Source organism: Scleropages formosus, chromosome 2 (genome assembly GCF_900964775.1).
Source record: "Scleropages formosus chromosome 2, fSclFor1.1, whole genome shotgun sequence".
NCBI lineage: Eukaryota > Metazoa > Chordata > Actinopteri > Osteoglossiformes > Osteoglossidae > Scleropages > Scleropages formosus.
Window position 1 is genome coordinate 13699958 of NC_041807.1, and position 17993 is coordinate 13717950.

The 17993-nt window shown below is 52.6% G+C and overlaps 1 protein-coding gene across 8 annotated transcripts in view; it reads left to right on the plus strand.

Moving 5' to 3' along the window:
• The first annotated feature begins 1561 nt into the window (after positions 1–1561).
• The window catches only part of anks1b (ankyrin repeat and sterile alpha motif domain containing 1B), a 115057-nt gene continuing 98625 nt past the window's right edge, over positions 1562–17993 (plus strand). Inside the window, exon 1 of one of the 8 annotated variants that reach the window (XM_018747291.2) lies at positions 1562–2329. In XM_018747291.2, the coding sequence (XP_018602807.2) occupies positions 2199–2329 (131 nt within the window). In that variant the 5' untranslated portion in view covers positions 1562–2198. The remainder of the gene's footprint in view (positions 2330–17993) is intronic. The other 7 variants (XM_018747290.2, XM_018747289.2, XM_018747292.2 and 4 more) reach the window with 7 other exon arrangements.

Below are 17993 nucleotides of genomic sequence, written 5' to 3' on the forward strand. Positions count from 1 at the left end.
TGAGCTGCAATGGAAGACCTGGCTGTGTCCCTACACACATCCACAGCAGATGACCTGATGCAATAGGTCTGTGTACAGCTGCAATGGTGTCATTCTCTGGAGCTGCACTGGATGACCTGATGCAATCTAGCTCCTTTTGGTCTCCGAAGGACCTGCTGCAGGTTTCCCATGTTGATCTGGAGAAAAGTCAAGTTGAATGTCTGCCGCAAATCCCTGCAGCGATCCACAGTGTTCTTTTTAATGAAATCTTCACTCACCTCATGAAAGAAAGTAAAACTTGAAACAGAAGCAAAGGAGGAACACTGATTGTAAAGACTTCAGCAAAGCCCCCAAAGCCTGGACAGTGGCTTACTCATTTGTAAAATTGTGTAATATTTTGTCTGTTAAAACAGCAGAGATATTGTAAAATAAAAGGATGTCCAGTACATGAGTTTTGTTTTTCTGATTTATGTTAACAGTAGGACCTCCGTGGGCAGGGAAGCCTCGAACACTATTGTTAATGATCTGTCCCTCAACTTTACCCACTTCCTCAGTACACAGTAAGGGGCACAGGCCAGTTACCCAGCTTGCTCTCTGGTGGATGTGCGCGAGGCCCGCAGTGCCATCTGTAGGCAAGACACCAGTATAGCAGTGAGTCTCAGTGGCTCAAAATAGTGGCATATATTTATTGAAAGTGCTACATTATTTAGTGCTTTGTGTTTCATTTCTTTGTACAGAGGAAGCCCAGCTCGGGGGCATGAGGATGAGACTGCTTTAGCGGTTAGCTGTCCAGCCCCTGACCATTTGTCTACAGTTTCCAGGTGAAATGATGCGTGGCCTGTAGTTGCAGGGCTCCAGGAACCGCGCAATTGGTGTGTGTGTTTCTGGCCGTGGTATTCTGCCCAGGTTTGCCAGCGCTGACCGATGGACAAGTAAGCCATCGACAGGTTCTGGATCTTGGCAGCGAGTGTGAAGTGCTGCTGTTTCCCGCAGCGCTGGCACCTTTTCCCTGTGAAGGAGGGGCTCCGGTGAACGCCCACCCCCATACTGCCCCACTCCTCTCGCCTGACGATACACCTGTCGGTGTGGAGAAGCGATGTGTGCGAAGTGTGAGCTTTGCTTTTTGTGTGTGCTTCCCACTCCTAAAATCCACTGATCGTGACTGTCTTTCTGCATCCCCTCTTTCAAGGCAGAGCATCTTGAGGTGAGCGCGGTCAGCTTAGAATGTACGCAACTGTGCAGTAAACAAACACACACACAAGGCACATCCTCCGCACCAAACTGGACAGCAGCATTCCAAGGAGTTTTACGCACAGTAGCCGGGGACATGATGTCCCCTGTACGATGACACCTCTCAATAATTGAGACACCACCCCAGATGTTTTGCACCACGTGCTGACCTTTGACCCGTGTGGGCTACGGGACCCTACAGGCAAACCTGTCCAAGGCTGAACAGCTAACAAAAGACCGGGAAGCGGCGGCGCGAGACGCGCGCGCGCCACCTTCCCGCGGGGGCCACCCGCACGTGCCCGCTGCTCCTGCTGGACACGAGAGGCTGACCTTGCGGAGCGGAGCGCTGTGCGCGCCTGCTCTCCCCACCGAAGCGCCGCGCGCCAAAATCTGAGGAAGAAGCGACCGTGTTACACAAAAGCGTCGCCATTCTCGCAGAGGTGGGAACAAAGGTTCGCTGCCGTTAAAGGAACAGCGACCGAGAGCTTCTCTCTCTGGGGCTGCGGCGCTTTCCACGCCCAGACTCCATAACGGGGAGAGCGAGCGAGAGAGAGAGAGAGAGGGAGAGGGAGAGAGAGAGAGAGGGACGACCCAGGACACACCGCACCGCACGGACAGAGAGCTAGTGCGCGCGAGACCGACCCGAGTGTGCATGTGTGCGTGCGTGTAGCACTGACTGAGCGAGAAAGAGAAAGAAAAGCGTGTCTGACGAGCCGACGGAACGGCGTTTCCAGGCAACCGGCCTGTGGACCGCTCGCGCTCCCTCCCTCGAGCCCGCTGTTCCGTTCCGCTCCTCTCCTCTCCTCTCCGCCGAGACCGGAGCGCGCTGCCGAGAGTCCGGGACGGAGGGGACGGGGCTCCGCCGTGCACAGCGAGCTAGCGAGCGCACGATGCTGTGTGGCGCGCCTCGGCCGTGAGAGCTGAACCCCCCCCCTCCTACTGGCACTGGCAGCCGGGCTCGGAATAGAGCGGCGCGCCTCGGCACCATCATGGGTAAGGAGCAGGAGCTGCTGGAAGCGGCGCGCACCGGCAACGTTGGCGTCGTGGAGAAATTACTGAGTGGGAAGAAGGGGCTGCTGGGCAGCGCGTCGGGCTCCATCCCTCTGCCCGGGCTGCTCAGGTGAGTAAACACGCGGCGCGGGGGCACGGGGGCACGGGACGCGCTTCGGTCCTCCCTGGCGCCGCTAACGGGCGCCCTGTCTGAGCACTTCCGCGCGCTCACACCGCACCGGCACTCGAGTGGAAGAGGACGCTCTAGTGAGGATGCCGCTCTCGGCTCTGCAGACGCACGGAACCCGCCGACTCCTCATCCCAACTTTGAACGGCTCCATCTGGACGGTCGCGGCACTGCGACGTGTCACGTGCACTGAACGTGCAGTTGCTGGCTGTGAGTGACAGCCGCGCAGAAGTTGCTTCCAGGAAGCTCCATGCTGTGGGTGAATGTGGAGTGCGGGGGCACGTGTGAGCGAGCGAGGGATGCCCAGTCGGGGTATCTCTGCACGCTTCAGCCAGGACGGCATCGATGCTGGCGGTGACCTCTTGCTCCTCTGGACGGCTGCCCCAGCGGGTGTGAGGACGAGGCCACGGAGGAGCTCGGGGCGCGGCGTGACAGCGGTAGTCTGTGGCAGATCGGTGCTCGGCGCCCTCCGTCCCCACGGCCTGCCAGGCGGACGTCGCGTTATTGCGGCACTGCCCGCGTCCTGTAAGCATCCAGCTGTTCGGCTGCGCTGCTCGGTGTGGCGTTCGTTCACATCTGCGGGCTGCTGGTCCTGAAGGTGTTCTTCAGCCTGCTCTTCATCACTCTTCCCTTGCTGTCACGTTGCTGCTCGTTCACGGCAGGTTCGACGTGTGTTTCGTGCCTGGGGAAGTCGCTCCGACCGCTTCCTTCTCTCGGTCAGCTCATCCAGACGCGCTGAGTGTCTATGCATGTCTTCAGCAGAACAAAACGCAACAGCTGGACTTCTGAGCCACGTGTTGCGGGTTCGAGTCCCCGAAGAGAGAACCTCTGCTGCTGTTTCCTTGGGTGGCGGGACACACCGGTAGCCTTAGCCATTTTCTGATGCAACTTGAAAGTTTAAGTACTCGTAATAATAATCCTTCTGTTGAGGCTACGATTGAGAAGATTTTGGATTTCTTTGGGTTTTCAAGCTTTTTCCAAGTGAATGAGATGGGTGTTCTCACCACGCCCACTTCCGTGCCATGATTAAATAAATATCCAGAATATTTACTTGACACCTATATAAATCAGACTGGATCCAAGCATCTGCTCAAGATGAATAATGACTGTTGACTGAATGGTCTTCCTCACACGAGCATCTTCCCTGTGGAAAGTGTCCATCCACTGAACCGCTCTGCAGATTCTGGTGGCTTGACCAGTTTCGGCAGTTGCCGTATTTGGCTTCGAGTTCAAGTCCAAGGACTGTTTTCCCTCAAGCGCACAATGCTATGGACACACACACACACACACACACACACACACACACACACACACACAGGTCTTTGGAAACTTGGTTTACCAAATTAATCCCTGTCCACCTCCAGCACCCCACGAGTTTGTGGACTCCATGGTGGCAGGTCGAGTGTGGTCCTGTCCCCACCCACACCGTGCGCTCACTGGTTGGCCCATTGCTCTTCACCCTGGTTTACAGGAGTGTGCTGATCACTATTCCCTTTCCGCGCCAACCGCTGCGGTCGATCGCCATGTCCCGCTGTGGTTTTATTTTACAAATCCCGACTAGTGTTTATTGACTAGGACACCATGGACAGCATGACAGTACCAACGCTGGTACACTTGTGGAACACGGTGTGATTGGTGCAGCCTGTGAGAAGATGGAGTAGGAGTGTGTGATGCCGGTTTAGGCCGCAGGGGGAATGGAGGTCCTGTGCGCTCGCAGAGAAACAGGGTAGGGATCCGGCTCAGGGAGACTGGACCGTACATCATGTTCGCTTCTGTTTAAATTGGCACCGAACGACAGAGAGAGACTCGCTGCTGTTTATCTTCAAATGTGCTCTGTTGCTTATGTCAGACCCTCCAGCAGCTCTGCAACTGGGCTTTCTGTGTGTGTGTGTGTGTGTGTGTGTGTGTGTGTGTGTGTGGACGCCTTTCTGTCGCGTTTGCTGTTTAAGTGTACAACATCAAAGACGGCAACGAGCACGGTCCGCATGCAGAGCTCCTCATGGTACCGAACTAGCAGAGATCAAGAAGTTCTCTCTCTCTCAACCCTCCTCCTGCTCTGAAGGGTGGCAGCCTTGGTCTCGTTCCCGGCTCGTCTTGTCAGGTGCTCGGAGCTTTGTGGTGTCATTCCCGCTGGCAGTCTTACTGCAGGGGCTTGTGGGAAAGCGGAGGAACGCCACGGTGCACACTCGCTGGCAGCGTACCCACCATGCTCTGTAGAACCAACTGCTGGCAGCCTCCTTGTACCATTGAACATCCAGAATAACAACATTGATTGTGTGGTGAAATATGTCAGAGCTGTTGTTTACCGCCACGATGTTCTGATGAACATGTTTGGTGACATGGAGGTAAGTGTTCATTCCTGGTCTTTCTCGATGTCAACTAAACCCAAGACGCGGACTGCGGCACACCGAGCCCAGTAAACCAGGAGCTGCAGCTGTGGGTTTCACTGGTGGATCATTGTCTTAAGGGCTGTTGTCTTAGCATGTCTTCTGTGTTCATGTGGGTTTCATCCAGCTGGATGCTCTGCCCTCCCTCCACAGTCCAAAGATGGATGCATGTGTTTTAGATGATCGACGACTCGGCTGCCCTTGTTGTATGAAAGTGCGTGCGCGCTTGTGCGTGTGTACGGGTTTACTCTGTGATGGAATGGCATCCGTTTATTGTGTTCCCTGCTTCGTACCCTGTCCCTTTTTTAGTCTCGGCTTTGGACCACCCTGATGCTGCACTGGACAAGCGGTTGAAAATGGATTGATGAGCGATTGGATGAACCTGTGCTAAACTGACGAGTATCTCTGTCACACATCAGGAAATCCTCTCGAGCCACTTGGTTACTCTAACACACCCTTCACCTCCCACCTTCATCCCCACCGATAACGTCACCCACGCAGGTGCCCTTCTGCATCGTACACTTTTAGACCTTCACACTTTGTACACTTCTTCATCCATAATGCTGGTCTCCACAGGCTAAGGGTGCACACTGGTTCCTTAAGAAACAGTCTTCTTCAAACACCCGATAAGGCATCAACATACAGTATTTCCAGCCTTTCTGCAGTGTCCCAAACCCCTCCTGCTTCTTGTCTCTACTGTAAACACATTAGTAGTCTTACCATAACAGAACAAGGGGCTTTTGGACCACAGAGTGCAGGAGTCGGTGGAATGTGGAGCGCGGGGATTCAGTGAACCTCCATGCTTGGAGGAGAGAACCAGCTTCCTGCAGCTCCATTCCTGGCTCCTGGAGACCTGTCACAGAAATTATTAAGTGACTGCCTTTTTAATGTTTAACTGGGGAACTTGCTAAATCATCCTGCAGCGCTTGCCAGCATGGGCTTGGAGAGGAGATGTTGACTCTGTGTGTGTGTACGTGTTGAGGCTACATCTGCACCAACGTGCCACAGCATCATCTTGTTTGTGCTCATCTGGCTGGGACCTCACTGCCCCCAGAGCCTTCTGCAGAGCGTCACGTTCGGTCGGCTTCTTCCAGGACGGGAACTGAGCCTCCCGATGCTAGGATTGGCTGACCCTCCCCTGCCCTGCCCCATGGCCTTGTTGGGTTTTTTTATTTTCTTTTTTGGAAGCATGGTGATTTAAGCACCTTCTCTGCGGTCCTCCAATGCTCAGCAGAGGTTATTGTACCTGTGAGTCTTACTCACACACCCATTAGGATGGCAGTCAAACCCTCCACTCCTCTCTGCCAAGTCTGCTGGGTTTAGGGTCGTTCCAAAGGCCCGCGGCCCCAGGATGAGGAGGCAGGGTTGCCTCTGTTAGCGCCATGTGATGCAGGTTTCTTTTCGTGTTCAACGGTTGTTTCGTTGAACCAGTTAGTTGTAGTCCTTGCGCAGCTCGTACTTTTCAATTTCTCTCAGCTGTAGTTCAGTTCTATTTCAGTGTGATGACTATTATCTTAATTGGTACATCTCAGTCCCTCGTCGCTGTTAAGTTGGCATTAGAGCAGATGTCATCACTTGCGTATGAAGTCAGGACAGGTGTTTTATTCTCATGTTTGAGTCCAAGTAATAAAAGGTTGGCGATTGCTGCCACTTTGCGTGTGTCTCTGAGGCGTAGTGTTAGTATTCCTCATTGCTGCTTTCTGACCCCTGTCAGGAGTACAGGGTATGACTGTGCAGAATGGCACACTAACCCCTCCCACTCATATACAGAATAACACATTTTACATTTGTTCATTTAACAGAAGCTTTTCTTCAAAGCGACTTCCATTGAACCTTGTGTAGTGTTGTCTGCCCACACACCTTATCACCAAGGTGACTTACACTGCTAGATGCACTACTTACACTTGGTCACTCATCCATACATCAGTGGAACACACTCTCTCGCTGTCACTCACACAGAACCTGAACAGCATGTCTCTGGACTGTGGGAGGAAACCAGAGCACCCGTAGAACATGCAAACTCCATACAGACTGAGCGGGGATCAAACCCACGTCCTCTCGCACCACCCAGGCGCTGTGGGGCAGCAGCGTGACTCTGTGTGCTACTGTGCCGCCCCTCCCACACACTAACTCCTCCCAACCCGATGCAGAATGACACACCGGTCTCTACCAGTCTTCACTGAGCTAAAAGAAGTGTCAGTGTTTGACTACATCCAGGCCTTTGAGGCTGGAGCCCAGCAGTCTGCTAACTGTGAATTACGACTTTGGCGCCACGGCGGCAGGAAGATGTCGGAGAGCCGCGAACAAAAACGGCAGTCAGAAAGACAGAGCAGGAGCCACTTGTGGTGGACTGTTTCCTCCCAGTTACCTCTCTTTCCTTTCATTTTGTCATTCACGCAGGAGAGGCTTGGCCCTCAGAGAAATGCCAAATTTAAAAGCAAATGCTCATAGTTTTACACATTCAGAAGAAGCTGAAGGTGTGTGTGTGTGTGTGTGTGTGTGTGTGTGTATGCGCGTGTATGCGCGCTTGCATGGGCAAGGAGGCCACAGTTGATGAACTCGTATGCTTGCTGAGGCCTGGTCATGTCCCCAGTGTGCCAGCTCTGGTGGCTGTCCTTCTTAGGCAGGAGGAACATGTTTTCTGTGTTTCACCTGCCCCAAACCATGTAGGTTCATTGATTAGAAGAACCAGCCATCTCAGGAGTTGAGTCCTGGACAGCTCAGGGGAGGACTGAAGAGTCTTCTCCTTCCACCTCCTTCTCATCTGCAGGCACACGGAAACTTATCGTGATTATTTACGAGAAATTTGGACCTGGTGTTGATTTCAGGTGATTAGGCAGTAATTTGCATAATCCATCATCAGAATACGCTCACCCTCTAATCTCTCGGAGATGTCTCGGGGTGTGTTCTGTTTCATTCTTGTCCCGTTGGCGCCGTGTTCCCAAAAATCCCGTAAAGCCACCACCAGCTCCAAAGCACACAAACACTGCAGCTCTCAGACCCTAGGGACTTCTCGATGTTCCGGTTGGTCCATATGAATATTGCAGTTAGATGCTGTGTGTCTGTGGGGGTGGAAGTTAATTTCTCTGTATGCTGCAGTGCTGGGGCTGTCGTTCCCGGGGTGACCTGAAGAGACACGCACATGCATGCACACACACACACACACGCACACACACACACACACACTCCTGTGAATCATCTGTACTTGGGGTTGACAGAGAGGGGAGTTTGCTCTGCAGTTGACTGCACTTCTCTCTATGCTCTGGTGGTCTCCACTTCATTCGGAGGTAGTCTCACGAATGCGTTCACCCTGCTTCTAGCAGATCGGCGCAAGGTACACGATGAGCATGATAAATACCGGTCTCGATCGCTCATGCCTTTGCACTTGGAGACAAAATGCATACAAATCCAAAACGCCTTCTCCGCGAGCTCCTCAATCCCAGGTCTTCGGGGACATGTCTGAGATTTGCTCTGATGTAAATAGCAGGTTTCCTTTTTCAGTTTCCCCGCTTCACCTCTAACACGTTCAGAGTGTGGGGAACCCCTGTGTCAGCCACACCTGGGACCGGGGATTCCCCCATGGTACGGACTGGTTGGGTCACCGGAGTCACCGGGACAGTCGGCTTCTTTTCGGAGTCCCGGGACAAGGAGGTCAGCGGTAGAGGGGGAGCACTGTTCCTGCAGCAAGAGCCCATCATAAGAAGGGCTGTAGCATGAGACGAAGGCAGGTTACCTGCCTGCTTGGAGGAGCGCACGCACACACACACACACAAAATCTTACTGTTCCAGCAAGCAATTGTGGAGCCAGTGAAGTGTAACTGAGTCCTGATGGAGGAGGGGACTGGGTTTCTCCTGCAGCGCTTAGTGACTCGATTTGCAGAGTAAGTAAGTTTGCTGGTTCCCCGCCTGCGTTAGGTATCGGCCCTGAGAGCGGGAGCATGTGTCATTTATTCTACCTTCAGCTGATGGGGCTTTTGGTCTCCTGTCACTAGGTTTAAGGGCCTCACTGATGGTGCTGCTAGTCAGGTGGGGCCTTTTTTGGGGTGGAAGTTGACACATGGGTGGGACAGAGGTGCAGGACAGCAGGTTTTCACCAACAAAATGGATTTTATTCTTGATAAAGGCAACTTAAAGCGGGGATGCGGCAATGAGTAAAACCGATAAATTGACACAGATCCAAAAGTAGCAGAAAGACAACGTGTAAAACACAGCCTGGGTCCGCTCCCCTGTTTCCAGTCCCCAAAGTGGTCTCCTCTCAGTCCTCGGACCAGCTGCTAAAAAAGCCCTTACCGATTTACTCTCACTTATCAGCAGCTGGCCATCCTTAATCGGTGAAGCCAAGTGTGGGAAGCATGGAGCTGTCCATCAGGACAGTCCGCTCTTTCCCTGGCTGGATTCCCCACCAGCTCTCACAGGGCTCTGCCAACGGGTATCAAGAGCGATGCAGGCTTCAGCCCGTGGGTTTCCTGCCACATCCTAAGCCCAGCTAATAGACATCTGGCTTCATCCAGGGCTCAGCCACTGGGTGTGACGATGCATTTGGGGCTCCGGTAAGTCAAGTCCCAGCCAATGTTTGTCAAGCCTGCTTCTGGGCTCAGCCAATGGATGTCAAGTTGCCGCAGGGATCAGCCAATGGGTGTGGAGCTTGCATCCCGTCTCAGCCTATTAGAAACTTGCTGTGAGGGGTAGGCGAGCGGAGCTACTGAGAGCCAGTGTCGCCAGTGTTTGCGCTCACTGCTTCCTATTGTGGGAGGGCTGGTGATGTATGGCCCTCAAAGCGAATTGATCTCATAGCGTGTGACACACGCACTGGTGGTGGTGGGGAGGGGCATGATGCTTCCTTAATTACTCCGGTAATCGTTTTCCCATTTGTACATTTCTTTTCTGTGGCCCAGGCAGTGAACAGGGGTCAGAGAGCAGGAAGTGAATTACTCTCACTGATGGCCTGCAAAGGTCCTTGATAAGAGCAGATGGTGGCGCTTTTCCCAGAATGCTGTGCTGCTCACTGGATTTGCTAACGCGCACACACACAACCATGGTTATAGACTGAGACACACGCGCAGGTTTCCACAATCAGACAGACCGAGAGACAAAGACAAACTCACACAGGCTGTTGTGGTGGTGTGTTTGTTCTCTACCACAGGGACCCTCCTATCATGTTGCGTTCGTCTGCCAAATTCTAGGTTTAACCGGACCGTCACTTTGTCCTCCTCTTGCTGTTAAATGGAAAATGGTGTGAAGAAACCGTGAAATCGCACCCTGGACCACTCCGTTTCCACGTAAGTGAGAGGAGAATCGCAGTGGAGAAATTAAATGTGACAGATGAAATGAAATAAAAATATTGATGACTCTCCAAGCTCCGGGAAGCGGACGGATGTCTCATTGTTTGGAGTGATCATTTTTCACCACGGACACTCCGGCTGCAAGAGTCTCCTTTTGTGATTGACTTCACGTGTCGGTCGAGTGTACACGAAGGCACTCCTCTACCCTGTTGCTTTGCTTTGTTTGTGTGTTTCGTGACCACGTGCGGTACATTTACCTTTTATTTATTTAGCAGATGCTTTTCTCCAAAGCAACTTGCAATGGACACTATGTAGTGTTATGAGCCCACATACCTTATTCCCCAAGGTGACTTACACTGCTAGATACACTACTTACACTGGTTCACTCATCCATACGCCAGTGGAACACACTCTCTCTGTGAAACTCACACACTATGGGTGAACCTGAACAGCACGTCTTTGGAGTGTGGGAGGAAACCAGAGCACCCAGAGGAATCCCATGCAGAGATGGGGAGAACATGCAAACTCTACACAGACTGAGTGGGGATCAAACCCACATCCTCTCGCACCACCCAGGCACTGTGAGACAGAAGTGCTACTCGCTGTGCCACCGTACCGCCCTCAGTAGTAATTCACAGGCCCGAGGTCTCATGGCCCTTGCTCTGGAGCCCTCCAACGGCTCATTCTACACCTGCCTGGCCCACCCCGCTGCCAACACCAAGCAGGTCCCCTACCCATTACTCAGGTTGCCCAGAATACTGCTTACTTTTAACTTGGGCCTCATGCACCTGTGAGGAGATGACATTTAATGTGATCACACATTCACACACGCCGCGCACACCCTCCCCAGACACAGAGTGCCGGCTGCAGTAATTGGTGTCTCCTGCTTCCTGGCTGCATGCACTGCTGCTTGTCTCATCTGTTGTCTCTGCCTCAGTGCTGAAGAGCTGGTCGAAAGAGTGCCTCATTAACGGGGACCCCCTCCTCCTCCGGTGGAGACCAACAAGCAGGTTGAATGTATGGGGACTGACTGATCCGCTGTCCTTTTATTGGCATTGCTGTAATAGTAGATGATGATGATGATGATAAGAATATGCTGAGTAAGTGATGATACCCGGTGTAATGTTTACAGAGCTGCGTTTTGTCACAGATTGATATTTACTGGGGTCTTTCTTGGGCCGTAACCTATAACCTTATGGTTATAAGAGCAGTAATGTGTTTGGGCCTGCGTTGGGTGGGGGTGTGCAGGCCCATGTGGGGCTGTCCCATGAAAGCCTTAGTAATAGCGATGTATAGATTTTCCTGCTGGACGTGAGCCAGCCTGTCCCATTTCCCGGGGCTCACACTGGCCTCTCTCTGCCTGCAAAGTGGGGAAAATAAACTGAGGAGAATGGGATTTTGAAATCTGCGTGCGTGTGTGTGTGTGAGAGAGATGAAACGGCTGGGATGTGTTTTTTGATAGCTGTTGCAGGGGTGGCTGTGCTGGTTGGGGGGTGGCGTTGGGAGTGTGTGGATGTGGTTCGGACCAGCCTTGCTTCTCTAGAACAATCCCTTTGTTGGTGCTCAGACCGCTGCTGGCTGTGGGGCTGGTCTACACAACGGGTCAGGGCGCACGTGCGGTGCCGCGAACCCCATGCCTTTGTCACCAATGTTTCTCTCCTTTTGTATTTTGTGCACTCAGTTTTGGACATGTCTGTGCCGAAAACCCCCGTCCCCCTCCTGGCTGCAGTGGGAAGAGGGGGAGGGATGGTCGCGGTGGGAGGAGCGATGCCGCCTCACCCCCTCGGCAGGCAGTCCTCCGTGGGAGGTGTGCCGGGCACGATGGCTCCTGGAGAGACGGGGTCGCCGATGACCCTGGGGTCGCCGCTAATCTTGCTCATTATCTGTGGCATTTCCTGCGGGAGGCAGCGGGCTGGGGGTCCGGGAGGTGGGGATTCCCGGAGAGCAACGATGACCCCAGCCAAGGACCCCAATGAGCAGATGTGCCCTGACCCCACCCGTTTCATTAGGGTTTTTGTTCCTGTTAATTAGATCTTTCTGTCTGCGTGTGTTGCTCGTACTCTGACTTTTGCACCACTTTTGAAAACATATGTCAGGCTTCCTTAGACTCTGTACGGATCACGCATCACCGCTTATTTATTCTGGACATTTTGTAACAGGTTAAAAGCGTTTTGTTTTCAGGAGCAGTTAGTGTACTCTGGGTAACTGGTGGTTATGCCTGCTGCCTTTGGACTCGGAAGATTGCGGGTTCGAATCCCACCTCCAGCTGTAGTACCCTTGAGCAAGGTACTTATGTACTGAAGTGCTCCAGTAAATCCTACCCAGCTGTGTAAATTGCTAAATAGTTGTATGTAGCTTAATGCCCTTGGTCGCTTTGGAGAAAAGTGTCGGCTAAATGAATGCATGTAAAAGTAGTATTAATAGGGTGATGGTATTAAGACCTGCTCAAGGTGTGTGTGTGAGTCTGTTTATACGGGGATATGAATGCATGTGGCCTGTCACCTAGGATCAGCTAACGCTCTGATCTACATCCTTGTAGCAGCTCGTCGTCCACGTCGGTCCTGTTGATCTGGTCCATACCTTTATGCTAGAAAGCTCTCTGCTGTCGTTTTGAACATGTGTCCTGCTGTCATTGTCTTTTAGCACCGTAACACAGTAAACAGTGAGCTTGTTAGAACACTGTGTGTTTTGGGCACCCCCCCATTTGATTTACAGGGCCACGAAGAGCCGCCTCTTTGAGAAACTTGACGTGGTCGTAAATTTTAATGCCGAGGCCACAAACTATCCGACGATAATAAGGAAGATAAGCCCTCTGACAGGGACGGGGCGTGTGCTGTCGTTTGTCTCGGGGGCCGTCAGTCCTGCTGAGAGGTTGTGTCCATCCATCAATCACTCGATCGCGAATAATAAACCCTGCTGCAACAGGCCTATCTGGCAGGGAAGGAATTCTGCATATCTTTAACAGCTCACGGGGGTTAATGTGTCGAAGAGCTTGTCTCTAGGCAGTCGGCTTTAGCCAAAGCTGCTAACATAGGTTGACTTATTTATTTAAGTACAGTAGACCTCCAGGGATTTCTACCTGCACAGCTCCTCCCCTACATGTTGCCTGTGCCCTGCTGAATTATAACACGTTGTCAACAGTGTTGACCTCCCTGGAGATGGAAGGAAAACCCTCATAATCCATCTTAAGGCGAACAGGACCATCTGCTGGAGACGCATCAGGTGTGTTCAGACCGCACACGTCCTCCACAGCAGTATAAAGATAGGCAACTGTTTTCCCAGCAGTGTAACGATGGCGGTTCAGTAAAGGGTTTTGCCTGTCATTTGGTGGTAAATCATAGTCTGCCCAGTGGGATCTCAGTTTGAGTCTCTGGTGCAGCACTAGCCATGTTCTTGTGTTCCCTGGAGTGAGGAACATGGCCGGGGTCCCCCCGTTGTTCACGGCAAACCCTATAGTCGGTCTGGTTCTGCAGGACTGTGGGTCGGCTGAGGCGAGTGGCGCTCCACTCCAAGTATTGCTCACCTTCCAGTGAAGCCAGCATCGCTTGCAGAGTGAAAAGGAACGTGTGCCTCCCTCAAGGTGCTGTGGGTTCTGTGATTTGAGGGAAAATACCAAAGTTGGGTGAGTGGCATCAGTTAAAGTTGGAGCAGAAAGAAAATGGAAAGGAGAAAAGGAGAAAAATGTGGCCGTGCTGTAAGAGCAGGCGGTGTCCGGAAGTGGTCCTTAAGAGGTCCGGTCCCGCTGCGGTCCACTCGCTGACGGGTTCTTCGATGGGAGCGCGGAGGCAGAGGTCTGCTGAGGAGGGACGTGACCCCGAAGAGCCGTGGGAAATTCCTCGAGACGGCCCTCCGCGGATCTTTCAGGGACACGACGAAGCAGATTACAGTTGCGTCCTTCAAGCAGAACTTTCTTTGCAGGCACTTTTGATATGTGTCCAAGAATCACATTCTTCTTCTTCAAAAAATCTCAGCTTTTAGTTGCATTTTTCAAGGAAATGCTTTTCTTCTGTTTGATGCGTCTGTGTTCATGAGTGTGAGAATGTGCTGCAACTAGTCGTGCATCTGAGCAGTATTTATAGCATGGATTTACATGGTGTGAATGCCTGCCCAGTGGGAATTGTCCAAAGGAACGAGGACATTGCGTTATCATAGTTCATATTTGTACAAGCAGTCTTTATCGTTCAGAAAAGTTAGAAAGTTTCCGCATTGACTTGTCCGGCCCAGACGCGGTAGTTAAAGTGCATTGTGGTTATTTATGAAATAATTGTCTGGAATTGGCCTTCGTGGGCCGTACGTTTAGGCTGAGCTCTTACAGCGGCGTACTTTTGTTCTACATTGACTGAAAGGGTTTTTGGCCCAGTGAGCTTCTCGAGTTACGCGTCTGCATTTCGAAATAAGGTTCCGTCAGTCTTGGTCCGAGGAACTGCATCATGGGTGCTTCTCCGTTACGGAGAAGTGCGGCGCGTCGCAGGTCGCGGTAGACGGTCACGGTCGTTTCGTATGCTTTTCCTCGTCTGGCTGTGTGAGCTCTGTCTCCGTGTGAGGGTTGCAGTGTTTGAGCGGCGAATGATGGAATTTCGGACAGACAGGCCACGCATTGATGATTATCCGTACGGGTGACCTACCTTGCTGATTCTGGAGAGGAGCTCTCCGATTGGCTCTTGGCATCCGCGCTCAAACAGCGTGATCAATAACCCCATTCGGGTTTCATCGACAGCTCGGTCCAGGCGCGGCCAGGAGGCGGTAATGGGACATGTGCCGATTGCTCAGCGCGAAGCGAACGGAGCAGCCCGACGGGCCTCTTCTGATCGCAGATTATTCCAAACAGCTTCTCTCCGCAACAAGATGGGTATTTATGGCTGCTCTTATGACAGCGCTTGTACGCCCGGTTAATTCATAGTCAGAATCATCCATCGGCTCTCTCAGGGCGGCTGCGGAAAGACGTGTGTCAGAGCCTCTAGAGGTGCGTGTGGGCCCGACCTTCTTTGGGCGTCACATTCTGTTTCTCTAATGATGCAGTCTTCCACAGCGCTTCCACGGTCTTGCCGGAGCTCATTTTACCTCGTTGTCCCAGACACCCGTGTGTGACTGCGGTAGACAGAAGTGACTGACCCCTCCGTGAGGCCAGTGGGGACATTTAACCTTCCCGTTCTGCCTGACCGCTCGTTCTGTGTGCTGTGACAATCGACAATTGTCTGAAATAGTATAGAAATCCTGCTGCATTTTAAGGTATTTTACGTGTCTCTTTGTTGTTTGAGCCGTCCGTCGAAGACTCATTGACGACAGCAGTGTGTGTGCGTGTGTATGTGTGTGCGTGTGTTACCCCAGACACCACACAAGTGGACGGGGGGGAGACAAACTCAGACAAGGCCACTGGACAGAAACAACGCGTTGCAGGGGTGTTACATGGACGAGTACGTGGGCAAATGTGTACTTCGTGATCGTGTTTTTGAAGGGCTGCGGCATTTGTAAACAAATCTGCTGCACATTTGGAAAAGTCTCAAAATTTGGTCCTGCGTTCAGGAAATATTTTTGATTTGCGAGTTGCGATTTAGTTCCCTTTTCCATGCAGTTTTCGCATATGAAGAAAACAAAGCTGTTGTGATGGCAGCGGCTGGTGAGCATAGGTCCGAAAATCAGGACTGGTTAAAGTTTAGCTGGACATGTTTACGTTTGTTCACAGCTTGAGGAATCGAGTGAGGTGCAGTGCGGGTGGGCCACCGCGATGCTGACCGTCTCCTCTCTCAAATGGCCGCACCTCGCTTAACGCTACCGCCGTGGCAGCTGCGTGGGCAAAATGCGGTACAGGTGCTTTAGACAGCGGAGCACGTCGGTTTGTGAGGGCCGCGTTTTGAACGCTGGGTGTTTTCGAACGCAGTGCGGCCCGCTGGAAAATACCCGAGGAGGAAACCTAATTACAACTCCAAGGTGCTCTACGCTCCTCTTCCTTCCGCCTCTCTCTCTCTCTCTCTCTCTCTCTCTCTCTCTCTCTCTGCAAGGTTTGCTGCACAGGATTCTCACTGTCCCTCTACTCATGAATATTCATGAGCAGCCAGGCCTGCGGTGTTCATTGCTGATGATTGGTAGTTACACAGACTTTCCGTATCGATCGAGGAGCAATCGGAAGCCGGCGAGTACAGTAAGAGTCTGGCCATAAATATTCATAAGCACCTGCCTCCAACAGAGCTCCCAAAACCCCTGAGCTCAGAGGGTTGCCAGCGACCTGGCGCTGCTCTGCACTGCAAGTCGAGCACCTTGCGCTGGCCTGGGTTCCTCCTCGTGGCCGTCTCCACGGCAACCTCATCCCTCTGTAATCCCCCCCCCCAGAGCCCATGGTGGTCCCTGACCGGGCCGGTTCTGTCCGGCGTGGCTCGTGTCTAGGGCGCCTTTCAGTGCTCGCACCTGGAAGCAGACGCATGTTTCTAAAGTCCGCATCTCTATTGGCCATTGGAACCTTGTGATCGTCGTGGCTCCCTGCAGCGTCTGTAGGGACTCCTGCTTCCTGGTGTGCAGGGACTACTGGAGTCAGCAGCTGCAGGCGGGGCCCTCCTTGGTTCACAGTGTCACCAAAGTGAGCCCCACAGCAGCACACATCGATCGCAGCGTGTCCAGTGTGCGCGGGCTTCCGCTGGCGAAACGGATGGTGTAAAAGTGAAAACGATCAGCTTACATTTGTTCATTTATCTCACACTTTTCTCCAAAGTGACTTAGAATGTTAAGGTTACAATTATTTACCCATTTATACAGCGGGGTAATTTGTACTGGAGCAATTTGTGGTAAGTACCTTCTTCAAGGGTACTACAGCTGGAGGCCGGGATTAAACCTGCGACCTTCGGATCCAAAGGCAGTAGCTCTAACCACTGTCCTACCAGCTGTCCCAGGAAGGCTTTCTCCACACACACAGCGCAGTCAACAGGTGGCCTGTTTGTTCTCGAGGAAGGACGTGAGCTCAGCAGACGGAGACAAAGTGAGGGCTTTGCAGGTGGACACATGGTGAGGGGTGACTTTGTCTTTGAGTCGGATTTACATCTCGACACATCTCTCCAGCTGTGCAAAGGTGGATGGAGTGTGTGGCACTGCAGAGCGCCCATGCGCGGCTGTGCGTGTTTGTCTGCAGCTGTGTCTGTGCTCGAGTGTCGCTCTGTGTGTTCGGACGCTGGAGATGCAAGTCAGAGGTCGGCTCATAATGTGTACGATTGGTCTTTCAGCGATGTTCCCCCACACCCAGCGGGAGGGTTTGGACCGAACTCTTAGTCTTTACTGGGTACCAGTTGGCAGCTGTGGCCCCGCCCCCTTTGGATCGCTCTTTGCTGGCTGGAGTGTCTGGGAGTTCAGTAACCCTTGTAAAGGCCTGAGCTCCTGCAGCAGCAATGAAGTGACTCATGTTTTGGATGCTTAAACCGCACACGTGTGCATTTGTTTCTGTGCGTGCGTTTTGGCAGCTCGCCCTCTGAGCCAAGGGCAGGTGATGATAGTGGTGACATCACCCTTCCTGTGAGCTGAGTTTCTGAAAGCGAAACGCAGCGCGACGCCCCGAGACGGCACTCGCTCGAAACGCGCCTCCCGTGGCACAGTTCACAGCTCTCCAGGCCCGTGTGTAGCCTCTGCAAAGCGCCGCCCGGCAGGATCCCTCTTAGAGACGGGTGTCTCCGCCGTGCATTTGACAACATAATTTATGTATTTAATTACTTTTTAACTACGTATTTGTGAAGCCCAGCACTGCGCCTTCTGTTTGAAAACTGTCGCTTAGGAAGTTACGGCTCTGAGAAATTACACTGAGTCTTTGTGTCAAGATTTTGAGAGAATGCCCTAACGCCCGAGGGCTTCCCCGTGCTGCTCCGCCAAGGGAGTTGTTGCAGTAGGACGCACTCTTCAGCGTGTTTGTCCGTGTGTTTAACTCCCTCCCAGGGGAGGTACGGAGGGACCTGCTCTGCACCT